Source organism: Agrilus planipennis, unplaced genomic scaffold (genome assembly GCF_000699045.2).
Source record: "Agrilus planipennis isolate EAB-ADULT unplaced genomic scaffold, Apla_2.0 scaffold8, whole genome shotgun sequence".
NCBI classification, from domain to species: domain Eukaryota; kingdom Metazoa; phylum Arthropoda; class Insecta; order Coleoptera; family Buprestidae; genus Agrilus; species Agrilus planipennis.
The window spans coordinates 3,251,854-3,278,475 of NW_020442461.1; the positions used below are offsets into that span (position 1 = coordinate 3,251,854).

At 34.7% G+C, this 26,622-nt stretch overlaps 1 protein-coding gene across 3 annotated transcripts in view; it reads left to right on the plus strand.

Moving 5' to 3' along the window:
• LOC108734038 (pyrokinin-1 receptor) overlaps window positions 1-26,622 on the plus strand; it is a 108,590-nt gene that overhangs the window by 50,648 nt on the left and 31,320 nt on the right. For all 3 annotated transcript variants that reach the window (XM_018465424.1, XM_018465422.2, XM_018465425.2), the window contains exon 2: window positions 22,586-23,529. In XM_018465424.1, coding sequence (XP_018320926.1) covers window positions 22,586-23,529 — 944 coding nt within the window. The remainder of the gene's footprint in view (window positions 1-22,585; window positions 23,530-26,622) is intronic.

Consider the following 26,622-nt stretch of genomic DNA (forward strand, 5'->3'; position numbering starts at 1 on the left):
CCCTCTCTCTCTCTCTCTCTCTCTCTCTCAGGTTCTTATATAATAAGGTAAACATTTGTATTAAACGTTTAAAATTCCTCTTCAAATATTTCGACCTAACTGCATACTGGTTGTACACAGGAAACATCGCTGACATTTTCTTGTTTCTCGATTTCTAATCCCTCCCTTAGGTATGTGTGTCTACATCACTGACATGACGCTCACACTACCCCGTGTTTCCATGGCAATCGTTGGTTCAACCCCACGCACATTCACTTCGGGGTATTTATTTTATCATGGTCCACATTCTCTTCGGGTACACATATGATAATTCAAACCGGCGGTAGGAAAGAAAATTTAAGAGAAAATAAATACCGAGCTTGTTTATAAAGGAATATAAAACACAATTTCCTTTTTTATACCGTTTATATAAAGTCGAAATTGGAAAGCAAGTTAAGTAGCTAACAAGAATTTTATAATGACTAAATAAGCACTGGTTAGAACTTACAGGGGACTCTATGGAAGTCAATAAGAATTAGGCGAGATAGGTTAGTAGAACTTCTTCTCGGGCATGAAGGTCTAGTCAGAGACATCTTAGAGACAGAAACGGAAGTCAGGAGGGGTAGAGGTAGACCTAGATTAGATTACTGTTCGCAAATAGTTAAGGATGTGGGTTGTTTTAGTTTCAGGGAAATGCGAAGATTAGCTCAGGATACGAAGGAGTGGAGGTGCGTGTCCAATCAGTCTTAGGACTGACGACCTAATGATGATAAATGGAGTTACATATTATATGTATTTTTTTGGCAAATTATGTTTGCACCTTAGCAGACGCTCAACCACACATAAATTTATGTTTTATGAGCACGTGGAGAATACTTTTGCTAGCAGGTTTATTATTTTCCTGTTTTATTATTAGATATTATAGTTTGTGTTTGTCTATTATACATAACTTGACAAATTTTCTCTATTTAACGCGTGGGCTTAACTATATTATAATGCGAAAATATTTGTTTGTGGAATTTGTCGTTTGGTTTATTTTTGTACCAAAGTATTTCTTCCATGGCCTTAAAAGAAGAAAAAAAAAAACAATAAATAAATTTGACTTTAACGTAAAAAAGACATTAATTTATTGGGCAGCCGTGATTCGTGGTTAACTTTTTGATGTGGAGTTTAATAAAAATTTGTTTATTTGACAAATTTGTATTGGCAGGAAAATATTTGGAATTTCATCGTAAATATTCATAGAGGCCAAGTAATAATTATTTCGTATACCTATGTATGCAATTTTTTAATATTTTAATAACTTTTATTATATCATCGATCGATTATTATTTATGAAACAATTTCGGTGACAACATACAAACTTTTACAATTGCTGTATCAATTAATCTAATAGCCCAAAAAACGAGACAGACATCTTCCTATTTCCAAAAATGAATTTTTGTAGAAAATTTCTTTTGAAAAACTAATTTTCATTTTTGTACTTAATTTCGGGTTAATTCCAACGGTTTCTTTTCAATGTAAATTATTATATTATTTTGGATATCAGAAGTTAAGAAATTACGTCAATTTCAAATCAATTTATTTTGATTTTGTAATCTGGAACACTTTTGTTTTCCATAAAAAATAACGGATCGTTATCTTAAATGTAAAAATAATATTTTCGCACAGATTTCCTTGAATGTTTTAATTTAAGTGCAATGTTCGCTTTTAATCTTATAATATATGCAACACATTTACGTGTACGAGTTTATTTTGAGCCGATTTGTGATATTCTCATAATTTGGCTTGATTCCAGAGGATCGCGTTATTAATTGTCTCAGTTACACCTTTTAGCTTGTTTGTCAAATTTTGTGCATCTTTATTAAAAGTAGGATAAGGGCGTCTTAACTTTTACAAACAAATTTATGTGGGAAAAATCGTATTTTCGAAAATGGAAGGTTCATATACTATTAAATTTATGAAAGGTCACATACTAATGTGTGATTTGTCTTTAAAAAAAGTAGAAGGCTTATTACAGGGTCAGAAACTATGTCATCATCCTTTAGTAGCAAGGATTTAAGAAGATGATCATTTTGAGTAAAAGTCTATATCCATTTCATTTTTAAATGTAGCATTTTCTGATTTAAACCGTTAGAAAATGAAACTACCTTAAGAAGGTCCAATCAAACTTGCTAATTCCAGGGATTCAATTTCAAGGAGGTTTTAATTGTCATACTCTTAATAATTGATTGTAAGATATTAAACGTTAATGAAATTCTAGACGGAATAATACAATTAGGTTTAGTCTTCTGTTCTCTTATCATCTACTGTTGTACGAAAGGTTTCGCAATTTTCAATTAATCACAAATTTAATTTGAATTTTATTGTCAACGCTTGATGCCAATGAAATTAGCAAGTTAGTAGACCACCAGAAGTCGCAATCAATTTTTTCACGTAGTTTCGGTTTCTGTTAGGATAAAGATTAAGTATTTTAAAAGGGATGCATATTTTGAAACAAAATATCGTTTTTGTTACTATATGAATTTAAATAATTTCGTTTTATTTTCTGCATTATTTTTAACGAATGGATAAAGTGGATAAGTTTCTTTAACACAAAATGTTAATATATTGCGAAAGACATGTAGGCGGGTAAACCACCCTTAGTCTTATTAATGATGCACTCGAGGAGAATGGCAAGCATACATAAACATATACTATTTCAGTACTTTTAAAAGAAAAACAAGGATAATCCGGTAGGATGTTGCAGAGTTATAGTGGCTGACATTTTCAAATACTGGGGTTCATGAGGGAAGAATTATACCAGGGGCGCCTTAAATTGATGTGATGTATGAGTTTGACAATTTATTTAAATAAGGACGAAAATTAATCCTCTTTCGCAACTGCAGGTGTCACATTTTTTAACAGGATTTGTTACACTCTTCGGTTTGCGAGTCTCAGAGTTAAGAGGGATGTTATTTGTTCTCATACTTTAGATCATAAATAAAAGCAGTCCTTTTATATGTTTCCTACTCGAACATGACGTCCAACTTTTAAATTTTGACCTTTGGAAATAAAAATTAAAAATCCTTTGCTTGTTATCGATGCAAGCAACCAAGAAAATTCTACAGCTTTGATGCTAACAATCAACTGTGACTTATTGACTGCAAAATAAGCGCACCAAACTTCCATTAAACAAATCGGCTAAAGACTTCTTAGAATTGGATGCTTTCAACTAGTATTTAACGTGAAGCAATTAACAAGTTATTCCCGATTAAATCGCAAACTAATTAACGTTGTAAATCATTTTTAAATACGTTTATGTGGATTCTATTGACGAAACATCTACATTTAGAATGTTGTAACTCAGTTTTATTTGTTAAATTTCACGAATGAATTAACAATTACGAAACAAGACAGGGCCCACTAGAAACCAACAGGGGCTGATTCTGAATGGTTTGTAATCAATTTTGGCTTCAGTAATTAGGCATTATACTACAAGCAATTGTACAGTAATTGGCAGTGGTACGTAGATACATATCAACAGGAGGGATGAAGACAAGAGAATCAGATTTTGGAAGTAAGCAAATGAAATAATTAAAAATTATTGTTACAGAAACGTTCGGATGGCTTTTATATGAATTTCAATCATCATCTTTAAACTAGTCTGAAATGGAAAAGCAAAACACCGACTCAACACACAAAGTTTATTCAGAGTAACAACAAATTCAGTTTTTGTTAATTAATAATTAATCTACGCACAGCACACTGTGAAATAGAGTCACAGTAGTGTCCGTTTTACAGTTAATCATACATATATTAGTTAATATACATCTTTCAATGTTAGTATTTCGTAAATATGTATTCTTTTATTCTTTGTATTCAAGATCAAGTTTATTTTGGAATAATTTCTTACGCGTGTTATTAGTGAATCATCTGGTGTCAAATTCCCAAGCGTTAAGATTTACAGCCAATATAAAATCGATATTGCATCGTAAAAATATCGGAATTCGGACGTTCTTCTCATGTTATTAAAATGAGATATGTACCAATAAAAAAAAAAAAATTACGCATAATATGTTACGCCTCACGCGGTTGGAGTAGATTATTACTACTAGAAAATGTAGATACCAAATTGTCGTAATTAATGCTATAATGGGCTACATTTCCTTAAAAGAAATGACATTGTGTTTAAAATATTTAGTAAACAGGAAATCTAACTTTGAAATGATACATTAAAATTTAAATGTAAATAACTCCTACTGCAACAGACGGATGTTTTTAGAACGAATTGTAGAACTGACGCCAAGTCTAACATAACCTAACAATTGTAACGTGTTTTCGGTTTTTGAACGTGAAAACAATGGGGCGGCCATATTATTTTATTTCCATTAGCATTTCTTCCTGAGTGTCGACAACTCTGATCGTTTGTTATTTTAAATATTCAACAACAGAAACCGTTTTAAAATTTTGACTCAGTTTGAACGCAGTACGGTTGCAAATTTATTTTTTAAGAGGTTAAAAATCTCACTGCGCCATTTGCCTAAATCGCATCGATTAAATTAACGTAAGAGCAAGAAACACAATCGCCTTGGTTGCGATACAAGTTTACGACCAAATTTCCATGCAAATACCTTTGTTTATGTAAAAACAGGCGACGGTCGCCATTCCTGCATCTGTACAGTCTGTTTTAACGCAAACAAAATTCAACAAAAGAGTTGTGTGTTTTAATAAGAAACACAAACGAATCGGTTTAATTAGAAGCGACGAAAGAGAAAAAAAGGACGAGGGGATCGGAATTAGGCCGGTGATTTATTGTTAGTACTTTTTAATTCGAATCCTTTCGCTCATAAATCACGCTTTATAACTCTATGATCGTTTGTTAGGAATTTAATTTTTAAGATAATCGTCGCCAACGTGATGAACAAACAAAAACTTGCTGCGCATCTACCGAGGTCGTGATCAAATTAAAATCAATTATTATAAAATAGCTATTTATTGTCTCTATAAAATTAAGAGAGAATTTACGTAAAAAAACATGCAAAATGAAACAATTCGCGCTTATAGCGAAAGGCTCCACGTAAATCGCGGTAGCAGATTACATATTCAACACCAGCATCTAAATAAATGAGCAATTTGAAGAAACTGGGTTTCCGGATTCTAACCGTGCCTTTTCGATTAAATCCCCGTGATGAATCATGGTTGCGCCAAAAGTGTTCGACAATTTGTCTCCTCCTATCACAAGGAGACATCTTCAGGAAGTGCAGGCTTCAATGCACCTTAAGTTGCAGATGCATGATCCTCAACGCTGTTTAAATAAGTATTCCATCATTGCGAATGAGTCATTATACGTTTAGGTTGCAATATATCCGCTTCCAAGCTGTGTCAAGGTGTTAATCATCTTCCCTGTTGATATTGTTCTTGTATTTGTAGATCTGAAGCGATTCTTTAATAACCTTGAGGAAGTAGAAAGTTCATTTTAGTTAGCTTCTTCAGGAACCTCACGTTTTTGATGCAGGATCTCCAACGCTGTTGTTGAACTGACTCGGAATCTTCTGGCGTTGGTGGCTTAAATACTTGTTCTATCATTGTGAATGTGTGGTTATTCAAGCATTACTAGCCATCTTTCCTGTTGAGATTGTTCTTGAAATTGTAGAACTTAAATACTTCCTTGATGACCCTGGGAAAGTAGTGACTCTTTCTGGCTAGCATCTTCAAGAACCTCAAGTTGTCGATGGAGGATCTCCAACGCTGTTGCTGAACTAACATGGAATCTTTTGGCAGCGGTTTATGTAGTTGTTCTTTCACTGCAAATGAGTGATTATACGGTCATGTTTCAATACCCGCTTCCAAGCTGTGTCGAGGTAGTATCCATCTTCTTTTTTGAGCTTGTTCGGGTATTTGTGATCTCAAGTGCTTCCTTGATGACCCTGGAGAAGTAATGACTTTTTCTGACTAGCATCTTCAATAACTTCATGTTGTCGATGCAGGATCTTCAACGCTGTTGCTGAACTGACATGGAATCTTCTGGCAGCGGTTTATGTAGTTGTTCTTTCACTGCAAATGAGTGATTATACGGTCATGCTTCAATATCCAATCTGTGTCTAGGTAGTATCCATCTTCTTTGTTGAGCTTGTTCGGGTATTTGTGATCTCAAGTGCTTCCTTGATGACCCTGGAGAAGTAGTGACTCTTTCTGGCTATCATTTTCAGGAACCTCACGTTGTCGATGCAGGATCTTCAACGCTGTTGCTGAACTGACATGGAATCTTCTGGCAGCTGATTAAATAGTTGTTCCGTTACTGCAAATGAGTGGTTATATACGATCATCCTTCAATACTCGCTTCCAAGCTGTGTCTAGGTAGTATCCATCTTCTTTGTTGAGCTTGTTCGGGTATTTGTGATCTTAAGTGCTTCCTTGATGACCCTGGGGAAGTAGTGACTCTTTCTGACTAGCATCTTCAAGAACCTCACGTTGTCGATGCAGGATCTCCAACGATGTTGCTAAACTGACTTGGAATCTTCTGGCAGCTGTTTAAATAGTTGTTTCGTAACTACGAATGAGTGGTTATACGATCATGCTTTAATACCCGCTTCCAAGCTGTATCGAGATGGTAGCCATCTTCCCTGTCGAGATTATTCGGGTATTTATGGATCTCTCAAGTATTTACTTAATAGCCCTGGGGAAGTAGTGGCTCTTTCTGCCTAGCATCTTTGTCTGGTCGAATTGGATGTAGAGTTCTGTATCCATAACATGTTTTTCCTTGGCATCCAATTCGACCAGGATCATCAAGGAAACAATTAAGGTCTACCAATACTCAACAAGGAAGATGACTACCACCTCGACACAGCTAAAGACAGGTATTGAAGCATGATGATGCCAGAAGATTGCAGCATCGATAACGTGAGGTTCCTGAAGATGTTCCTTGTGATAGGAGACGAATCGTCAAACACTTTTGAAGCTACTATGATCCGTAATGGTGAGTTCATCAATAAAGTCCAGTTAGAATCCCGAAATCCTGTTTCTTCATAACTGAAATCCTAAATAAATGAGTAATTTGTGGTGAAAGAGTCAATTTTGTAGAATCCAAAGATTCATGGACAAATCGGTCGATTTAGCAGAATTTATCACTACAAATTTACTACAAAATTTGAAAGATATTCGTGAAATATCTGCATCTTATCAAGCTAGCAGTTCATTCGACTTATTGAAACATATGATTTTAAAATTAATTGTTTATGAACGATAGATACAAAAAAGTAAATAATTTTTATTTAAGGATCAATTTTTCCCCGCTCTATAAATTCTCACATCATTGTTGTTGTACCATTCGGTTGCAATGTTTATTATCCGAACGTGTAAAAACAAACGCAACAAAACAGAACATTTTTCATGAGCTAATACAAAAATAATTTCAAAGTTGCCGAAAATACTTACTCGTACCTGTCTAAAATAAACTACACTCTTCCTCGAAAGTATCCAATAAATGTTTCGGTAACTTCAAAAATTAAATAACAACATCGTGCTGAATACGTCACAGGTGAATGCGAATAACAGTTGCTATTGAGAGCTCTTTGTGAATAGGAAAATTGAAAAGTTTAACAAATGATTTGGAGCGAACTCCTGTTTACGCCAACAACCTGATGCACGATATTTCATTATAAATGATGTGCTTTTTATGCCAGGGTATATTCATTTTTATGTCTTTTTAGCATCACTTATTTGAAGATTGATTAAGTTGACCACCACGTCTTTACGAAAATACATTCTATAGGGTTGTTCGGAAAGTCATTTCGTTTTCTTTTGTGGAAATGAAAGACAGTTTTCGTATAATAAACAAATACTTTATTAAATTATATATTGACCGTTCTGGTCCAACACCTTTTGCCATCTTTCTGGTAGTAGCATAATTCCACGCTCATAAAATTTNATTATTATTCATTATCATTTTTAATTGTTTTTTATTGCTACTGTTTGTATTTTTATCTTTATATATTGCAAAACGTTCCATGGTTCATAAGAACTAATTTTTTAGTGTAATTTTTAATATGTTCTTAGATTCTTTCTGAATAGGTTCTTTCCGTTGGTCCTACATATACTGACGAGCTACAATTCGTATATTTTAGTTCGTATTTCATTAATAACTACATAAGTTTCATCTTTCTAATTTTCTTAAGTATCTTAGAGCAATTTAATTAAAGTTTAGTAGCATTTTGAACAAATTAAGCATGATATTCGCTTAGCTTTGACTTTATCTTCGTTGTGATACTGACCTTCATTAGATTCATTACTGTAACCCCACATCACTTAATCGGTCTTGATCCTCGCTTGATTTGAGTTAAAGGCGCTTTTAATAAATATCTTTTTTCATAAAATAATTCATCAAGGAGAACCTTCGGGATTTTTCGTTCACCACTAAATTACACTTCCCCTTTTTTCCCTTAAATCTCCTATAAATACATTCACTTTTCTGTATTAACTTCGTCAAAGGTTGCCGAACAGTTTTAAATTGTTTTTGTTCTTTTTAATTAAAAGTCTGACACAAATTGAGCGATACAAAATGCGGCGAGTTTTCCAATATATAAAATCAGGATGAATGAAGGGGTTGAAGATTGTATATTTCCTTGTATTTTAATAAAAAAAAGTGGATGTAGTTGAGCGAAGTGCATCGATTAGTCCATTGATAAAATTATTTAAACACAACAATATACATAATTTTAGGATCACATTGCTATTTATTAGAATGAAGTCAACAATGATAGATAATAATACAAAGCAAATCCTTAGAAACAATCATTTATTCATACGTATGTGTATGAATATGAATGAGAAACTAATTCAATTTTTATTCAGAATTTTTATCCTGACATACCCAAGGACGTTGATTAACTTTTTTATTTCCAACTCTTTTAGATTATTCATAACGAGAGGATCCTGTTACGTAAGCATATTTAAACTCAAATTTACAAATTTTGCCTCAGAAATTTCGAAATGTAAACGAGAGTGAATACGCCAGCTTGTTGAATAATTAGGGCGCTTTTCTGATATGTTATACCTCTAAAAAAAATTCGAACAAAAGGGCGAACTTTAGATGCGGCTTACCAGGCCGCTCGCGCTTACGATGCGCGGCTGTCATTTACTTTATTACGCTGAGACAGAAGCAATAATTTTTAGGGGCCATGAAGGTCAACCATTTAAGAAATGATAATAACAATTAAAAAAAAGATGAGATAGGTTAGTAGAACAAATTCACAGGCGTCAAAGGCTAGTTCGAGAAATATTAGAGGCAGGAACAGGAGTTAAGGGTGGTAGAGGTAGATCTAAACTAGAATACTGTTCATAAATAGTTAAAGATGTAGTTTTTCTAGCTTTCGAGAAATGCGAATGACTCAAGGTGTAGAAAAAAAAGATGTGGAGATGTAATTAAAAAAGGTTCCATCTTGCTTTATTATGTTTTTAGTTTCTGAAGAAAAAACGGTTAATAAATATAAAAGCAGCCGTAGGCTGTAACGTAATTGAACAAAAATATTTTCATGATCTTTAAACACTAAAATCCGTATCCCAGTTTGAGTGAACCTCTTTTATGAAATTAAAAAAGTTTTAGACGCCGCCTTTCGTTTGCGATCTAATGATCCCGAAGTTTAAATTAAAAGCCACAGTTTGTGTCCGAAGTTTAGACTTTCTATGCAATCTCCTTGAGGAATAGCTATTGTTTGGAATAAAATCTCAATCGCAATATAACATTACCAGTAGGTACACTTAACAAAATTAAAAGGAAATATTATTTTCTCAGTTCGAGAGTTCTTTTCTTTTCTTCTGATTATATTTATTATTTATCTGTTTAATACATGTACGTACACATGTTTTAAGGAAATGGAAATTGTTTTCTCTTATAAATATTTATTTAACTTCATTCCATGCAAAAACAGTTTTAAAAGTATGAAAACTATTTTAGAATTTCGAATATAATATAAGAATATAAATCGCTGTAAATATAGATACATATATTTTTAGTATCTATGTTATGTAGGTTTACAGAAAGACTGTATTGTGGTTAATGGAAAAAACAACACCATAAATAATCCTTTATGTTTAGTTAAAAATTTCCGAAAGTTTGTAGTTGTATTTGCTATTTTGACGTTTTAAATGCTTCTTGTAATCTACCACTATGTAATAACGTTTTATCTAGCCTAGGTAGTTTTGTAAAAGAAATTTGTGTAGCTGAGATAGCTGATGATATAGCACATCCTGAATGGCATATTTATGTAAAGTAGTATGTACAATCGTAACTGTGTGTACTTATGTACCTAATGTAACCGTAAAATCCATAAACAACGATATAGAGCAACTGTAGCGCCATTTTTAATACTTTTGTGCCACGTTAAAGCGCGAGTACTATAGTTTCTTTGATCCTTACACCTTATTTGATATGCACCGCACTCAACTGCTACTAAAAGTGGAACTAATAATAATAATAAATAAATAAANTCGAAAGACAAAATCTTTCCATTCCAGTTGTACATTAAGTAGAAACTTCGCTCTGTTAGTTGTGGCGCTTGTTTTGTTAGAATTGTCAACGCAAATAGCGATCTATGTTTTTGAAATCCAATTTAGCGTTTTGATACGAACTGGAAACAATTTAAATAGATGAACCTATTTTAATGGGCGGTTTATCCACTCGGTATGTAAATAAATCGCTATAAGTAGCATAAAGTTTTGAGATCTTGAATTAAATCGCCAGAAGAGATAATAGAGACTAGGAATACTGGGGAGGAAGTCGGTCGCTTATATGTAGATATAAACCGTTATTGGTGAAGTATAACTCTGAGTCTGAGTGCAACAGGAAGAGGCAAGAGATATAAATTGCGGTAGATCTGAAATAAATAATGCAGGGTAATTTTTATTAAAAAGTTATCAGCAATTTCAAAGGTATTTGAAAACTTTTCAACCCTTTCAAATATTATTAGCGGAAAATACTTGGTAATATTTTTTAAACATGCTTAATTATATGTCAGCTCTAAGAAATTTCTTACGTTCATTGAATTAATTTCTTCTCTGGTGCTTGACTTTCCTTTCCATACACATTTATTGAATCACATCAAAAAAGTTAAGCATGAAAGTTTTAGACCTGAAAGTTTTAAAAGAATCTCAAGTACCTAGTCTCTTTTCGTTCTACCATGGGCACTTTAGCAATTAATGGCGGAAGTTAATTAATAAATCACAAAAGATTTAATGACCTGTCTTTTGTACGTTCTAGAAGCGCTAATAAGCCAGCACAACTATTTCTAAAGCTGACACAAAACCTTCAGGAATAACTTAGTTAACTGGGGTGTAGATATTACGTAAAAGGGTTCAAATAATTAGCGATACACTGCTTTTGATAATGAATAATTTTTGTCATATTTACTATATAAGGGTAGTCAGCGAGGGATTCAATAAAAAAATTCCTAATTTCTTAAAATTTGTATTGAAATTTCGTCGAAACCCTTATTAATTTATCGAATTGATGTAGATATTCTTCGTTGACTATTTGTCAGATAGTGCCTCTCTGTCTCTATTAAACTTCCCTTATCGCACACCCCAGACAACAGACCGCAAAGAACCATCAAGGGACTGTAACAACGTAACTGAGTAAATCCAATTTTCATTCATGGCCGGTTGCCAGTTGTCAAATAACTTGTTGTTCGCGTTGTTTGAAGCGCTAGGAAAATTAATACGCCTATCGGCCAATGTCTTCAATCTCACAATAGGTAATAAATGATCTAGATGGGAAACGAATAATACTGACCGAGAATAGGCATTTATTAGAGGAACTGCAGTGAACGTGGGTGAGCGCCAAGTCGTTCAATCTAGAAGTTAATCAGAAAGACACACTGATAGAAAATCGAAGTCACCGGAAGAATACAGTTATTTTCCAGAACCGTATCTAGGTAGTATCCAAGGTCAATAATGCTTGTAAAATATCAAATATATTATTCTCCAGGACCGTTTACTGTCAGAAACTACGGTAGTCCTCAAAATGTAACAATATAAGCCTAGATCGCATTCGAACGAATAACGTTAAGAACAAATCCTCGAAATTAGTGAAGTACAATAACCCATTTGCTGTTCCTCTTTAACTCTCCACAACTCGCTTAATTCTTATTCTGAAAACATTCGGCAAGTACCACTCGTCGCATATTAAATGGCGCAAATCATTGAAGGACAATAACTCATTTGGTACTCCCCATTATCTTACTGGTGCTCGCCTAATATTTACTCTAGAAACACTATTAGTTGCATTTTATAAAGGTAAATCAGTGAAGGACAATAAACCATTTGTTATTCCTTTTTAACTCGCCACAACTCGCCTAATTTTTATTCTGAAATCATTCGACAAGTACCACTCGTCGCATATTAAATGACGCAAATCATTGAAGGGCAATAACTCATTTGGTACTCCCCATTAATTACTGGTGCTCGCCTAATGTTTACTCTAGAAACACCCGACAAGTACCATTAGTTGCATTTTATAAAGGCAAATCAGTGAAGGACAATAAACCATTTGTTATTCCCTTTTAACTCGCCACAACTCGCCTAATTCTTATTCTGAAATCATTCGACAAGTACCACGTGTCGCATATTAAATGACGCAAATCATTAGAGGACAATAACTCATTTGCTGTGCCCTTTTAACTCGCCACAGCTCGCCTAATTCTAATTCTGAAAACATTCGACAAGTACTACGTGTTGCATATTGAATGGAGCAAATCATTGAAGGACAATAACTCATTTGCTGTTCCCCTTTAACTCGCTACAGCTCGCCTAATTCTTATTCTGAAAACATTCGACAAGTACTGCGTGTCGCATATTAAATGGCGCAAATCATTGAAGAACAATAACTCATTTGCTGTTCCCCTTTAACTCGCTACAGCTCGCCTAATTCTTATTCTGAAAACATTCGACAAGTACTACGTGTCGCATATTAAATGGCGCAAATCATTGGTGGACAATAACTCATTTGCTGTTCCCCTTTAACTCGCCACAGCTCGCCTAGTCTGAGTGCAGCAGAAAGAGGCACGAGATATAAATTGCGATAGATCTGAAATAAACTTAAAACTTAGTTAACTGGGGTAAAAGGGTTCAAATAATTAGCAATACACTGCTTTTGATAATGAATAATTTTTGTCATATTTATTATTATATAAGGGTAGTCAGCGAGGGATTCAATAAAAAAATTCCTTATTTCTTAAAATTTGTAGTGAAATTTCGTCGTGAAGGTTCAATATAATTTGCTTAACTTTAGAAAGGAAGCATTGAAGTCACTCTGAAATTATTCAAAATAAATGTTGACTAATGCGTTACATTTGTATTCCATGCACAGGTTTGTTTAATGTAGTTCCCTGATGTAACCAAAAGAAAAGGATTAACAACTGAAAAGTTTATTACATGTACTTATTTAGTGTTTGCGCTTTGGGAAATTTATGCGGGTCATTCCCGAAATTTCGACAGCTGGGAAAACTGGAGCACTAAATAAATATTACCCACACGGAAAGCGTTTAAAAGGGTTACGTTGTTCTTCTCTCGAATCAATAAAAGAAGTGGATTTTTAATGCGCAACCTGTCACATTTTACAGTCTTAAGATTTATGTAAGTTTTAATAACGTTTAAAAATATTAAAGTTGGGCAGCGTGGCATTAAGATCATAAATCTTTTTAAACAGGGAATAGGACAGGTATAACGTCTTTAGTACCTCATAGATATTTCTCGACTCATATTATACTCTTAAACTATTCTTACTAGTAATAAAAGCATGTTGCCTGGGATTAGTTTTGAAAACGTTCAGAAATTAAAAACATTTGATTTTTAATACATAATTGAAGATACTCTCCCTTTGCGATAGCTAAAGTAATCATTAAATCAAGGTTTAAGTTTTCCTTGATTACTGTACATCGTCATAAAGAGTCGTCTATTTTGCCATCAATAAGAAAATCATAATGGCCGACATCAGAGAGAATACGACAACAATTACAAAAAAATGATGGCCGACAACTGCAACAATACGACAACAATAAGAAATTAGTGATGGCCGACACTACGTCATAGTGGAGCAACAAAAATGGCCGACTATTGACGATAGAAATAAACGTAGAACTAAAATCTTATTTTTAATTACCTTATAATAAAGAATCATGATGGGTAATACTCTGAACATTCGCTTTTTTTATATGTTGACGTTTCGTTAAATTCTTTACTAGGGTCGTCACCTTGTAATTAGTAATAAAGCTTTTAATCTAACCCTATTTACCTCCAAATTATAGATAAATTGAAAGATATTCCATTTTAATACATAATTGAAAATACACTCTCTTTGCAATAGCTGACGTAATCATTAAATCGAGGTTTAAGTTTTCCTTGATTACTGTAAATCGTCATACAGTCATCGTTTTTGCCAGCAATAAAAAATCATAATGGCCGGCATCAGTGACAATAGGACAACAATTACAGAAGAATGATGGCCGACAACTGCAACAATACAACAACAATAAGAAAATAATGATGGCCGACACTACGTCATAGTGGAGCAATAAAGATGGCCGACTATTGACGATATAAATAAACATAGAACTAAAATATACTTTTAATTAACTTATAATAATAAATAATCATAATGGATAATACTTTTAAACATTCGCTTTTTTATAAATATGTTGATGCAATCGGTGATAAAGCTCTTAATCAACCTCAATTACCCCCAAATTGTAGATAAACTGAACGATTTTTCATTTGAATACATAATTGAAGATAGTTAATGTAATCATTTAATTGAGGTTGATTAATTTTCGTTGATTATTACTATAGGTACATCGTCTTAAAGAGAAGACCTTTTTACCTTTCCGTTATATTAAAACTAGGGATACGTCTTCTAAGATAAAGGTTTAATTTTCGTAACTAGACATGTGAAACAAAAAAAAGATATTAAATTTGATGTTCATGCAGGACAATGTTCAGTAGACATGGATGATTTTAGAGTCAAAATCAATGCGACTTTTTTCATGTGTCGAGTGAAAATATAACAGGAAGGGGATGTCACACGTTTAGTGAAAGCTCCTCAATGAGATTTCATAATAACGGAACCGGAAATTTCAAATCGTTTCACAGTTTCCGGATGGATATTTTCCAGACATATCTATTAAAACGTTTTCTACTTTATTCATTCTAAAATATGCTTCATCAATTCAATTTCCACTTTTTCTACTTCATAAGATATTATTATAAAAATCAATGCCAAAAACTTAAGGGTAAAACTGTCTTTATTATTACGTTTTTATTTTATTATATAAGCTTCTTCAGGTTAGCTAATTCTATATATATTGACGAATTGCCGCCTTGAAATTTTATCGAATGGTTTTGTTCGGAAAACTAAATAAAGCAGTCATGTATTTCTTCAGTCAGTGAATTTACAATTGTACCTTTATAATCTGAAAGTGGAAAATTAGAAATGCTTTCTCAGCGTAACACCCAGCAGACTTTGCTGATGCCCTGCCAAAAGCAATTCATACACGAACAAAAAAATTCTTTTACAGTTTTGCCATCATTCTTTTCTTATTTTAAATTGTAAACTCAGTAAATTGAATTTTTTTCTCTATAAAATAGAAATGAGCAAACTTATGAGCAGATTGTCCTGTTTTCAAATTTATTTTTCCAATTAGAAGCAATCAGAAAGATGTGAAATGTTTTTTATTGATTATGTAATCTCCGCTGACGTTTCGCCTTTCAATTTAAGGATTTATTAAGGTAGATTCAAAAGATGAAATGCCGGTGGAGATTACATCATCATCATCATCATCATAAGGTCGTCAGTCCTAAGACTGGTTGGACACGTACCTCCACTCTTTCCTATCCTGAGCTAAACTTCGCATTTCCCTAAAACTAGAACAGCCCACATCCTTNTAGAATTTCGAATATAATATAAGAATATAAATCGCTGTAAATATAGATACATATATTTTTAGTATCTATGTTATGTAGGTTTACAGAAAGACTGTATTGTGGTTAATGGAAAAAACAACACCATAAATAATCCTTTATGTTTAGTTAAAAATTTCCGAAAGTTTGTAGTTGTATTTGCTATTTTGACGTTTTAAATGCTTCTTGTAATCTACCACTATGTAATAACGTTTTATCTAGCCTAGGTAGTTTTGTAAAAGAAATTTGTGTAGCTGAGATAGCTGATGATATAGCACATCCTGAATGGCATATTTATGTAAAGTAGTATGTACAATCGTAACTGTGTGTACTTATGTACCTAATGTAACCGTAAAATCCATAAACAACGATATAGAGCAACTGTAGCGCCATTTTTAATACTTTTGTGCCACGTTAAAGCGCGAGTACTATAGTTTCTTTGATCCTTACACCTTATTTGATATGCACCGCACTCAACTGCTACTAAAAGTGGAACTAATAATAATAATAAATAAATAAAACACCCTTAACTGATTCAAATGTAGGTTACAATAACAAACAATGACACAATTCACAATATATGCGTGTTCAGCCAATTGCGCTCTACCTAAAAGTTAGCAGTTTACCCAATCCTAAATCCTTTACTGAGATCTCGACATTCACGACATTCGTTTTCTTATTTGTAAAGAACTTTAACTCACGCAAATGTGTCCCCGGGGGTAGGCACCGAGTCACCCCCGACTTTGTAGACACATTTTATAAAATTTATACGCAATAAATGTTAATTGCTCAATTAAAATTCAAGCTGGATTTCAATCGTTTAATAAATAATTGTTACCTATCGTGCATGCTATTAATTGCAAATAATATTTGGCCTCATTTTACATGAATCTCCACCGTTGTCGCTATCTCGTAACAATTGAAAAAGTATTGAGTTGTCTTTTTCGTTCTATGCTATTATCTTATTTGAAACTAAATTTCGCAATTATCGCAATTTATATCTCAACCTATCGCCATTTCATTCGTTTTAATCTTTCTGTCTTTTTAACAGGCAGGCTGAAAAGTTCGTAGACTAGCATAGAAAAAATTATTTTTTTTTGATAGAATTTGATTTTATTATTCAATGTAGTTCCCTCCGAGGGCGACACAACGATTATAGCGGACATACAATTTTTCGATATCATTTTTATAATACGGTTTGTTTTTAGTCTCAAAATAAGCTTCAGTTTCGGCTATTACCTCTTCATCGGCGTGAAATTTCTGTCCAGCGAGCATCCTCTTGAGATTTGAGAAAAAAGTTGCTGGGGGCCAGATCTGGAGAATACGGTGGATGCGGAAGCAATTCGAAGCCCAATTCATGGAATTTTGCCATCGATTTCATTGATTTGTGACACGGTGCATTGTCTTGATGAAACAGCACTTTCTTTTTCAAACAACAAAAGTTCTTTCACTAAAAATGCTATAACTCAGATACTAATAGTGCAACAGCTGTCAAATTGATACACATGTCTTTTGAAGGTTAGGGCTAACTAAAAATCATATGGATTTAATAATAGTAGAGCCATATATGTATGTCTCCCACTGAATTTAAGTAAAAAAGGAACTAAGAACTAATGAAAAATTTGTGAGGCTTCTAATACTAGAGCTATTTATTTTAGGTTTGTGTTACAACCCTTATTAATTTATTGAATTGGTGTAGATATTCTTCGTTGGCTATTTGTCAGATAGTGCCTCTCTGTCTCTATTAAACATCCCTTATCGCACAGCCCAGACAACAGACCGCAAAGAACCATCAAGGGACTGTAACAACGTAACTGAGTAAATCCAATTTTCATTCATGGCCGGTTGCCAGTTGTCAAATAACTTGTTGTTCGTGTTGTTTGAAGCGCTAGGAAAATTAATACGCCTATCGGCCAATGTCTTCAATCTCACAATAGGTAATAAATGATCTAGATGGGAAACGAATAATACTGACCGAGAATAGGCATTTATTAGAGGAACTGCAGTGAACGTGGGTAAGCGCCAGGTCGTTCAATCTAGAAGTTAATCAGAAAGACACAGTGATAGAAAATCGAAGTCACCAGAAGAACACTGTTATTTTCCAGAACCGTATCTAGGTAGTATCCAAGGTCAATAATGCTTGTAAAATATGAAATATATTATTCACCTGGGCCGTTTACTGCCAGAAACTACGGTAGTCCTCAAAATGTAACAATATAAGCCTAGATCGCATTCGAACGAATAACGTTAAGAATAAATCCTTAAACGACAATAACTCATTTGGTGCTCCGTTTTAATTCGCTGCAACTCCCTAATCCTTATTCTGAAAACACACGACAAGTACCACTCGTCGTATTTTATAAGGGCAAATCAGTGAAGGACAATAACCCATTTGGTGCTCCCCTTTAACTCACCGGCACTCGCCTAATTCTAATTCTGAAAACATTCGACAAGTACTACGTGTCGCATATCAAATGGTACAAATCATTGAAAGACTATAACTAATTTGGTTCTCTCCTTTAACTCAGTGGCGCTCGCCTAATTTTTACTCTAGAAACACCCGACGAGTACCACTCGCCGCATTATATAAAGGCAAATCAGTGAAGGACAATAAACCATTTGGTGTTTCCCTTTAACTCGCCTAATTTTTATTCTGAAAACATTCGACAAGTACCACGCGTCGCATATTAAATGGTGCAAATCATTGAAGGACAATAACTAATTCGGTTCTCTTCTTTAACTCATTGGTACTCGCCTAATTTTTACTCTAGAAACATCCGACGAGTTTTATTAGGGCAAATCAGTGAAGGACAATAACCCATTTGGTGTTCATTTTAAATTGGCCACAACTCGTCTATTTCTTATTATAAAAACATTCGACAAGTACTAGGCGGCGCACTTTAAATACGGCGAGTCATTGAAGGACAGTAACTCATTTGGTGCTCTCTTTTAACTCACTGGCGTTCGCCTAATTCTTATTCTGAAAACATAGGGTAAATGTAGATACCATTTGAAGGCGAAATAAAACACATAAACTTTTGTGTTCAATAAAATTCCCGACAAAATTTCGTAACGTTGTGTAGAGCTACAGTAATTTATACAATTTATATCACTAATAATTGGTTGTTGGAAAAAAGGATAATTTTATGGAGCAATATTCACCGCTAATTAGGTTCGCCTTGTTCATATAGCCCATCAAATACCAGTATCTATAAAAAGATGCTTTAGTTGGCCACGAAAAACAAAACTTGAGAAAAACAAGACGTTATTGACGAAGGCAAAAGCCTTTAGGATCGATTATTTGTAGACAAAAAATAAATTGACGATGTTTTTATAATGAAATTATATAAAACCTTGTATTTAATGGCGGGTGGTAAGATAATGTCGCATTTTAATAAGGATCACGGTGTCACACAGGCGACAGTATCTTTTAAAAATAAATTGTAGAGTAACTAAGGACAAAAACAAAAGAGAGAACTAAATTAATTATACGTTTGGACGATATTTCGACACTGTTAAAACAGCGCCCAATAATCGAATTTTTAACATCAGAAAATTTTGCATTTTCTTTTAAAAGCTGTTTACTTTTGGTAATACTGATGATACAGCTAAAATTTCAAGAAATTGGTTTAGCATAAAGTCGATGCACGGTGGTTTTGAAACAGTTCTTCGTTACGCGATGTTTGAACTTATTCGACATCCGCTATATTCTTCGGCTTTGGCTCCGTCTAATATTCACTTCTTCCTCTACCTTAAGGGAAATTCTCAATTATAATTATTATACCACCGTTGACGTTGTAAACGCGGTTAGGGACACTTGTATCCTAAAAATACCACCAGAATTCTTCAACGACTGAATACAGAAACTTCTTAAACGTTGTGAGTAATATTTTAAAGTAAATAGGGGTAATAATGAGAAGTAAGATTAGTTCATAAATTATATTGATTTTCCCATGCTACGTCCTAGTATATCAAGTCCAGAAGGGTTAAAATATTGAATACATTTTCTTACATGAAGGAGAACGCTAGAGTTTGATTTTTTTTGGCCGTAGTTTTGTTTATGGTTTTATAAATATGTATCTTTCTATCGGAAAAGATTCCTTATGTGCTTGACAGTTCCTAGCAGAGCTGAAAATAAGATAATTTAAATTCGGCAGATAACTTACTTATCGCTATCGAAGCGGGCAATATACCTTATATTCGAATCAGTGCGGCATATGGTCAATTCTTCTATCTAAAAAGGATATCAATCGGAAAATACCCAGGTGCAAGACGGAAATCGAAAAACAAAGTCCGTAAGCCGGCAGCATATCGAAAGACAAAATCTTTCCATTCCAGTTGTACATTAAGTAGAAACTTCGCTCTGTTAGTTGTGGCGCTTGTTTTGTTAGAATTGTCAACGCAAATAGCGATCTATGTTTTTGAAATCCAATTTAGCGTTTTGATACGAACTGGAAACAATTTAAATAGATGAACCTATTTTAATGGGCGGTTTATCCACTCGGTATGTAAATAAATCGCTATAAGTAGCATAAAGTTTTGAGATCTTGAATTAAATCGCCAGAAGAGATAATAGAGACTAGGAATACTGGGGAGGAAGTCGGTCGCTTATATGTAGATATAAACCGTTATTGGTGAAGTATAACTCTGAGTCTGAGTGCAACAGGAAGAGGCAAGAGATATAAATTGCGGTAGATCTGAAATAAATAATGCAGGGTAATTTTTATTAAAAAGTTATCAGCAATTTCAAAGGTATTTGAAAACTTTTCAACCCTTTCAAATATTATTAGCGGAAAATACTTGGTAATATTTTTAAAACATGCTTAATTATATTTCAGCTCTAAGAAATTTCTTACGTTCATTGAATTAATTTCTTCTCTGGTGCTTGACTTTCCTTTCCATACACATTTATTGAATCACATCAAAAAAGTTAAGCATGAAAGTTTTAGACCTGAAAGTTTTAAAAGAATCTCAAGTACCTAGTCTCTTTTCGTTCTACCATGGGCACTTTAGCAATTAATGGCGGAAGTTAATTAATAAATCACAAAAGATTTAATGACCTGTCTTTTGTACGTTCTAGAAGCGCTAATAAGCCAGCACAACTATTTCTAAAGCTGACACAAAACCTTCAGGAATAACTTAGTTAACTGGGGTGTAGATATTACGTAAAAGGGTTCAAATAATTAGCGATACACTGCTTTTGATAATGAATAATTTTTGTCATATTTACTATATAAGGGTAGTCAGCGAGGGATTCAATAAAAAAATTCCTAATTTCTTAAAATTTGTATTGAAATTTCGTCGAAACCCTTATTAATTTATCGAATTGATGTAGATATTCTTCGTTGACTATTTGTCAGATAGTGCCTCTCTGTCTCTATTAAACTTCCCTTATCGCACACCCCAGACAACAGACCGCAAAGAACCATCAAGGGACTGTAACAACGTAACTGAGTAAATCCAATTTTCATTCATGGCCGGTTGCCAGTTGTCAAATAACTTGTTGTTCGCGTTGTTTGAAGCGCTAGGAAAATTAATACGCCTATCGGCCAATGTCTTCAATCTCACAATAGGTAATAAATGATCTAGATGGGAAACGAATAATACTGACCGAGAATAGGCATTTATTAGAGGAACTGCAGTGAACGTGGGTGAGCGCCAAGTCGTTCAATCTAGAAGTTAATCAGAAAGACACACTGATAGAAAATCGAAGTCACCGGAAGAATACAGTTATTTTCCAGAACCGTATCTAGGTAGTATCCAAGGTCAATAATGCTTGTAAAATATCAAATATATTATTCTCCAGGACCGTTTACTGTCAGAAACTACGGTAGTCCTCAAAATGTAACAATATAAGCCTAGATCGCATTCGAACGAATAACGTTAAGAACAAATCCTCGAAATTAGTGAAGTACAATAACCCATTTGCTGTTCCTCTTTAACTCTCCACAACTCGCTTAATTCTTATTCTGAAAACATTCGGCAAGTACCACTCGTCGCATATTAAATGGCGCAAATCATTGAAGGACAATAACTCATTTGGTACTCCCCATTATCTTACTGGTGCTCGCCTAATATTTACTCTAGAAACACTATTAGTTGCATTTTATAAAGGTAAATCAGTGAAGGACAATAAACCATTTGTTATTCCTTTTTAACTCGCCACAACTCGCCTAATTTTTATTCTGAAATCATTCGACAAGTACCACTCGTCGCATATTAAATGACGCAAATCATTGAAGGGCAATAACTCATTTGGTACTCCCCATTAATTACTGGTGCTCGCCTAATGTTTACTCTAGAAACACCCGANTCCCCTAATAGTTCTTCCGCCCTTTTTTCCATCCTCCTCTGTACAATTCTAGTTAAGATTTTTGACGCATGGGAAGTTAAGCTAATTGTTCGAAATGTCTCGCACCTGTCCGCGCCCCTCTTCTTAGGTAATGTTACTACTGCGTTCCATTTATAATCCTCTGGGACTTTCCCCGTTTCGTAAATGTGACTAAAAACATACGATCTCTAACTTCTTGTCCTGCATGTTTTAGAATTTCCCCCTGTATCCCATCTTTACCTGGAGCCTTATTATTCTTTAAATTACATTAGATTACATAATTAATCAATTTCACCCCAATAAATCATTGGAGAATATAATACAAAGGTTTAATCGTTATTGTTGCAGTGACATCTGCCAGTTAATCAATCATCAAAATGCCATCTTTAATGGATCCAGATGCTGCTGCTACTGCCTTTGTCGTGTGGAAGATTTTCATCTAGGAATCCAGATCATGAGCGATGACGTGTTCGTCAACGCTTCATTCGATGCCGTCAATGCGACCGTTCTTCTTGCGTTCATCCACGAGAATGCGAACAAAACGTCGTCGAAAACCGGCGAAGACGCGCTCCACTCGATCAAGATCATCCTTCCGGTCACGATCATCTTCATCACGATCTTCTTCACGGGTCTCGTGGGCAACATTTGTACCTGCATCGTGATAGCGCGCAACAAATCGATGCACACCGCGACAAACTACTACCTGTTCAATTTGGCCATTTCGGATTTGTTGTTGTTGATATGCGGCCTTCCTCAGGAAACATACACGTTATGGTATCCGGACGATTACGTGTTCGGCGAGGCTTTCTGCGTGCTCCAGGGATACGCCGCGGAGACGTCTGCCAACGCCACGGTCTTAACGATCACCGCGTTTACAGTCGAAAGATATCTGGCGATATGTCACCCGTTCCTGTCGTACACGATGTCGAAATTGTCGCGGGTGGTAAAGTACGTGGTACTGGTGTGGGTCTTCGCGTTGTGCCTTGCGGCACCTCAAGCATTCCAGTTCGGCATAAAGCACCAGGTGAACGTCGACGGTTCCGAAAGGAGCATCTGCACCGTCACTGGGGGCAAGTATGCCCAACACGCTTTCGAAATATCGTCGTTCCTGTTCTTTGTCGGGCCCATGACTGTCATTACCGTGCTGTATATACTGATAGCTGTTAGGTTACACAAGTCGAAAATACTGGCTCGTAGCTCTGGGATACAAAGGAACAGTGCAAGGGTGGAACGGGGAAACGATTCCAGGTCGAAAGGAACCGCCGCGCAACGAAGAGTCATCAAGATGCTTGGTAAGGATTGTCTCTTTGTTTTTTTTGAAGGAAGAGTCTGACATAATCAGGGTTTTAGAGTTTTGAGTCGATAATTTTTGAACTCCTTTCTACAAAAATTAATGTTTCAAAAAAAAAATGTTAATAAGTACCCGTGTTAGAAATGAAGACACCTCTTTTTTTTCAACATGGTCCCCTTTTAGAATGATACATTTTACCCAACTTCCCTGCCATTTTTTTTACCTCTCCAAAAAATAAGATTTGTCAAACTCTCCAAAATCCCCACTGTCTCGGCGATGACTTCCTCGTTTGAGCTAATTTTTCTTCTCGCTAGTCATTTCTTCATGGTAGGGAACAAGACGAAGTCGCAGGGAGTCAAATCGAGTGAGTACGGGGTGTGTGGCAGAAGTTCATAACGTAATTCATGCAGTTTAGCGGGAACAACTCCTGATGAATGTGCCGGTGCGTTTTCGTCAAATGCGTCCGTGTCTCCTTCAAGTTTTTGTCGAAGCGGTCTAATAACTCACTGTAGTATTGTCCAGTGATCGTTCTTCCTTTTCCTAAAAAATCCATAAAATGATTTCCTCGGTAACAACGTTTGCCAGGCTTCCTGGTCGCTCCTATCAAGAACGGATCTTTGCCCACGTTTAAATTCGTTTAAGCAATATCTAACTGTGGTCGTAGATGGCGAAATGTCTCCATAAACAGTATCCAACTTTGTTTTCATCTCCTCGCATTTTTTCCCATCCAAAAACAAAAAGCGAGTTACCTAACGATACTGCTCTTTTTCCATCTTAGCGAAAATAACGAAACACGTCTCAGTCGAATGGCTGCCAAATCCAAACTAACCTATCAATCAGTCTGAAATTCGTTTTGGCGTGGTTTGATAGATGGCAGCACACGATGACAACACCAATTTCCCTCAGGAACGTCCTCTGTCTTCAAACACGGGTACTTATTGAACCGCCCTCGTAGGTTTTGAAAGTTGTTTCTAGATTATTATCTAATTTATGTTGATAAGTATTAGAGGCGTTCGAAATGTGGTGTTATAGGCCAATATGATCAGAATACCATGGATAGAAAAGGTTAGAAATGAAGAGGTATTAGAAAGAATAGGAGAACGGAGTTCACCATGAAAGTCTATAACAAATAGGCGAGATAGGTTGATATGACATCTTCTCAAACGTGAAGGGGTAGTTAGAGACATGTTAGAAGCAGGAGTTAAGAGCATTAGAGGCAGACCTAGATTAGATTACTGCTTACAAACAGTTACGAATGTGGGATGTTCTAGTTTTATGATGATGATATTTTTATTAAAAATAGGGTGAAGTCTCTATTTTCAAAGAGAAATGTTTCAAAAAAGAGCGCACTGTTTACCAAAAGAAATCCTTGGTACAGTGTAACAATTTCATACAAACAACTCAGTAATACAATAGTTCTGGCATCCAACAAAAAGACCACCTAATGAGACTTGAAGTGCCTCACGATACACAAGAATTTTATCACATTTGCTCAAAATTGGTTGAGAAACAAGGCTACTAAATGTGGCGCAGAAAAGCCGTACTGCATTTAACTTTTAATTAAATTTTTGATTTCGCTTTATTAGACATTCACTACTAGCTTGTAATAATTCTAACAATTTTCGAAATTAACTTTTGTCGAAAATGAACGCATTCAAAATTAAAACCGCAAATTCGTTTTTACTAACACAATTTCCTTTACTAATATATTTCTAGCTGCAGCAGTTTACTCGATTTTCCCTGCATTTTCGTAGATTATAGCCCTGTTCTGAGTTAGTTACCAACACAAATACAAGTCGAAAACACTGGACTTGGAAACTAAAAGAAACTGTCAATATTGAACTGTTGAAAGTAAATTGAGTTCTTCGTGTCTTACTAAACAAATGAATTTCATTTCGTATTCGGCTCGAAGGACCAAATGAATAAAGTTATATAAATATTGTTTAGCATCATTTCGTAAATGGTTTGTTATTAAATGCGATTGTTCTACGTCGGCATACGATCGGTAATTGAATGCAAAAAGTGATTTTGTGCATTCACGTGTATTTTTTGATGCAAATGAGATCTGTTTGCATCTTTTTATTACACGTGTCCCGTTATGCAACTTCAACCCACGTCCGTATTCCCATAGTCAGCATGCGTGCTGTGCTCGATTCTATGTACACACGCGTATGGATGTCTGTAAATAGGATAATAATTACTAGGATAACACAATTACGAAGCTAGACAAACATGCCGATAATCCTTCGCCCTCTCAGCGGAATCCTATTTGAATTCGATTAGAGACTTCGTTAAATGTTTACTCTGGAAAATTATTTATCTAAGTAAGAGACTTTTCTTACAGGAATAATTTAATAGACACCGTACCACGTCACAAAAAAAAATATGAGTACTTATTAAAAATTTATAGGAATGGAATATTATTAATGTAAAAATTCATTTTAATTTTCTCCAACTACAGACCACCTCAAGTTAATGAGGGAAAAATTTGTTGCTGTTGCTATTAAATGTCAAAGAGTTTCATATTTATAGTGTTAATATAGTTACATTAGTTCGACAGATCTGTGACTTAATAAGTACGGTTTGTCGTTGTTGCTGTTGTCACCTCTCGTAGTTTAGTGGTCAGAGCGTTGGTGCGTAAAGCCAAAGGTCCCGGGTTCGATTCCCGGCAAGGGTGTGACAACAGCAACAAACTTTTCCCTCGTTAACTTGACGTAGTTTGTAGTGGGAGAAAATTAAAATGAATTTTCACATTAATATTTGATATTAACCCCTATTAAATGTCAAAGTGTTTCATATTTATGGTATTGGTAGGAATGCTCTTGTTGTTGGATGAGATTGCAAGTGTCAAATGAAAATAACACTTAATTAGAAACCAATTGTCTGATGCAAAAAGTATTGGGATCCGTCAAATGGGAGGAGCCTAAAAACATGGCACCGATTAGGGAAAATTTATCGTAGTTCCTATAGTGTACCGTGCAATTTCCAAGTTTTTAAATTACGATAAAATGATAAGTATTGACACAATATGTGATTGGGCTGACACAAAGCCTCGGAAAGGAAATTTCGTTGAAGGTGAGCGTGTTTTTAATGC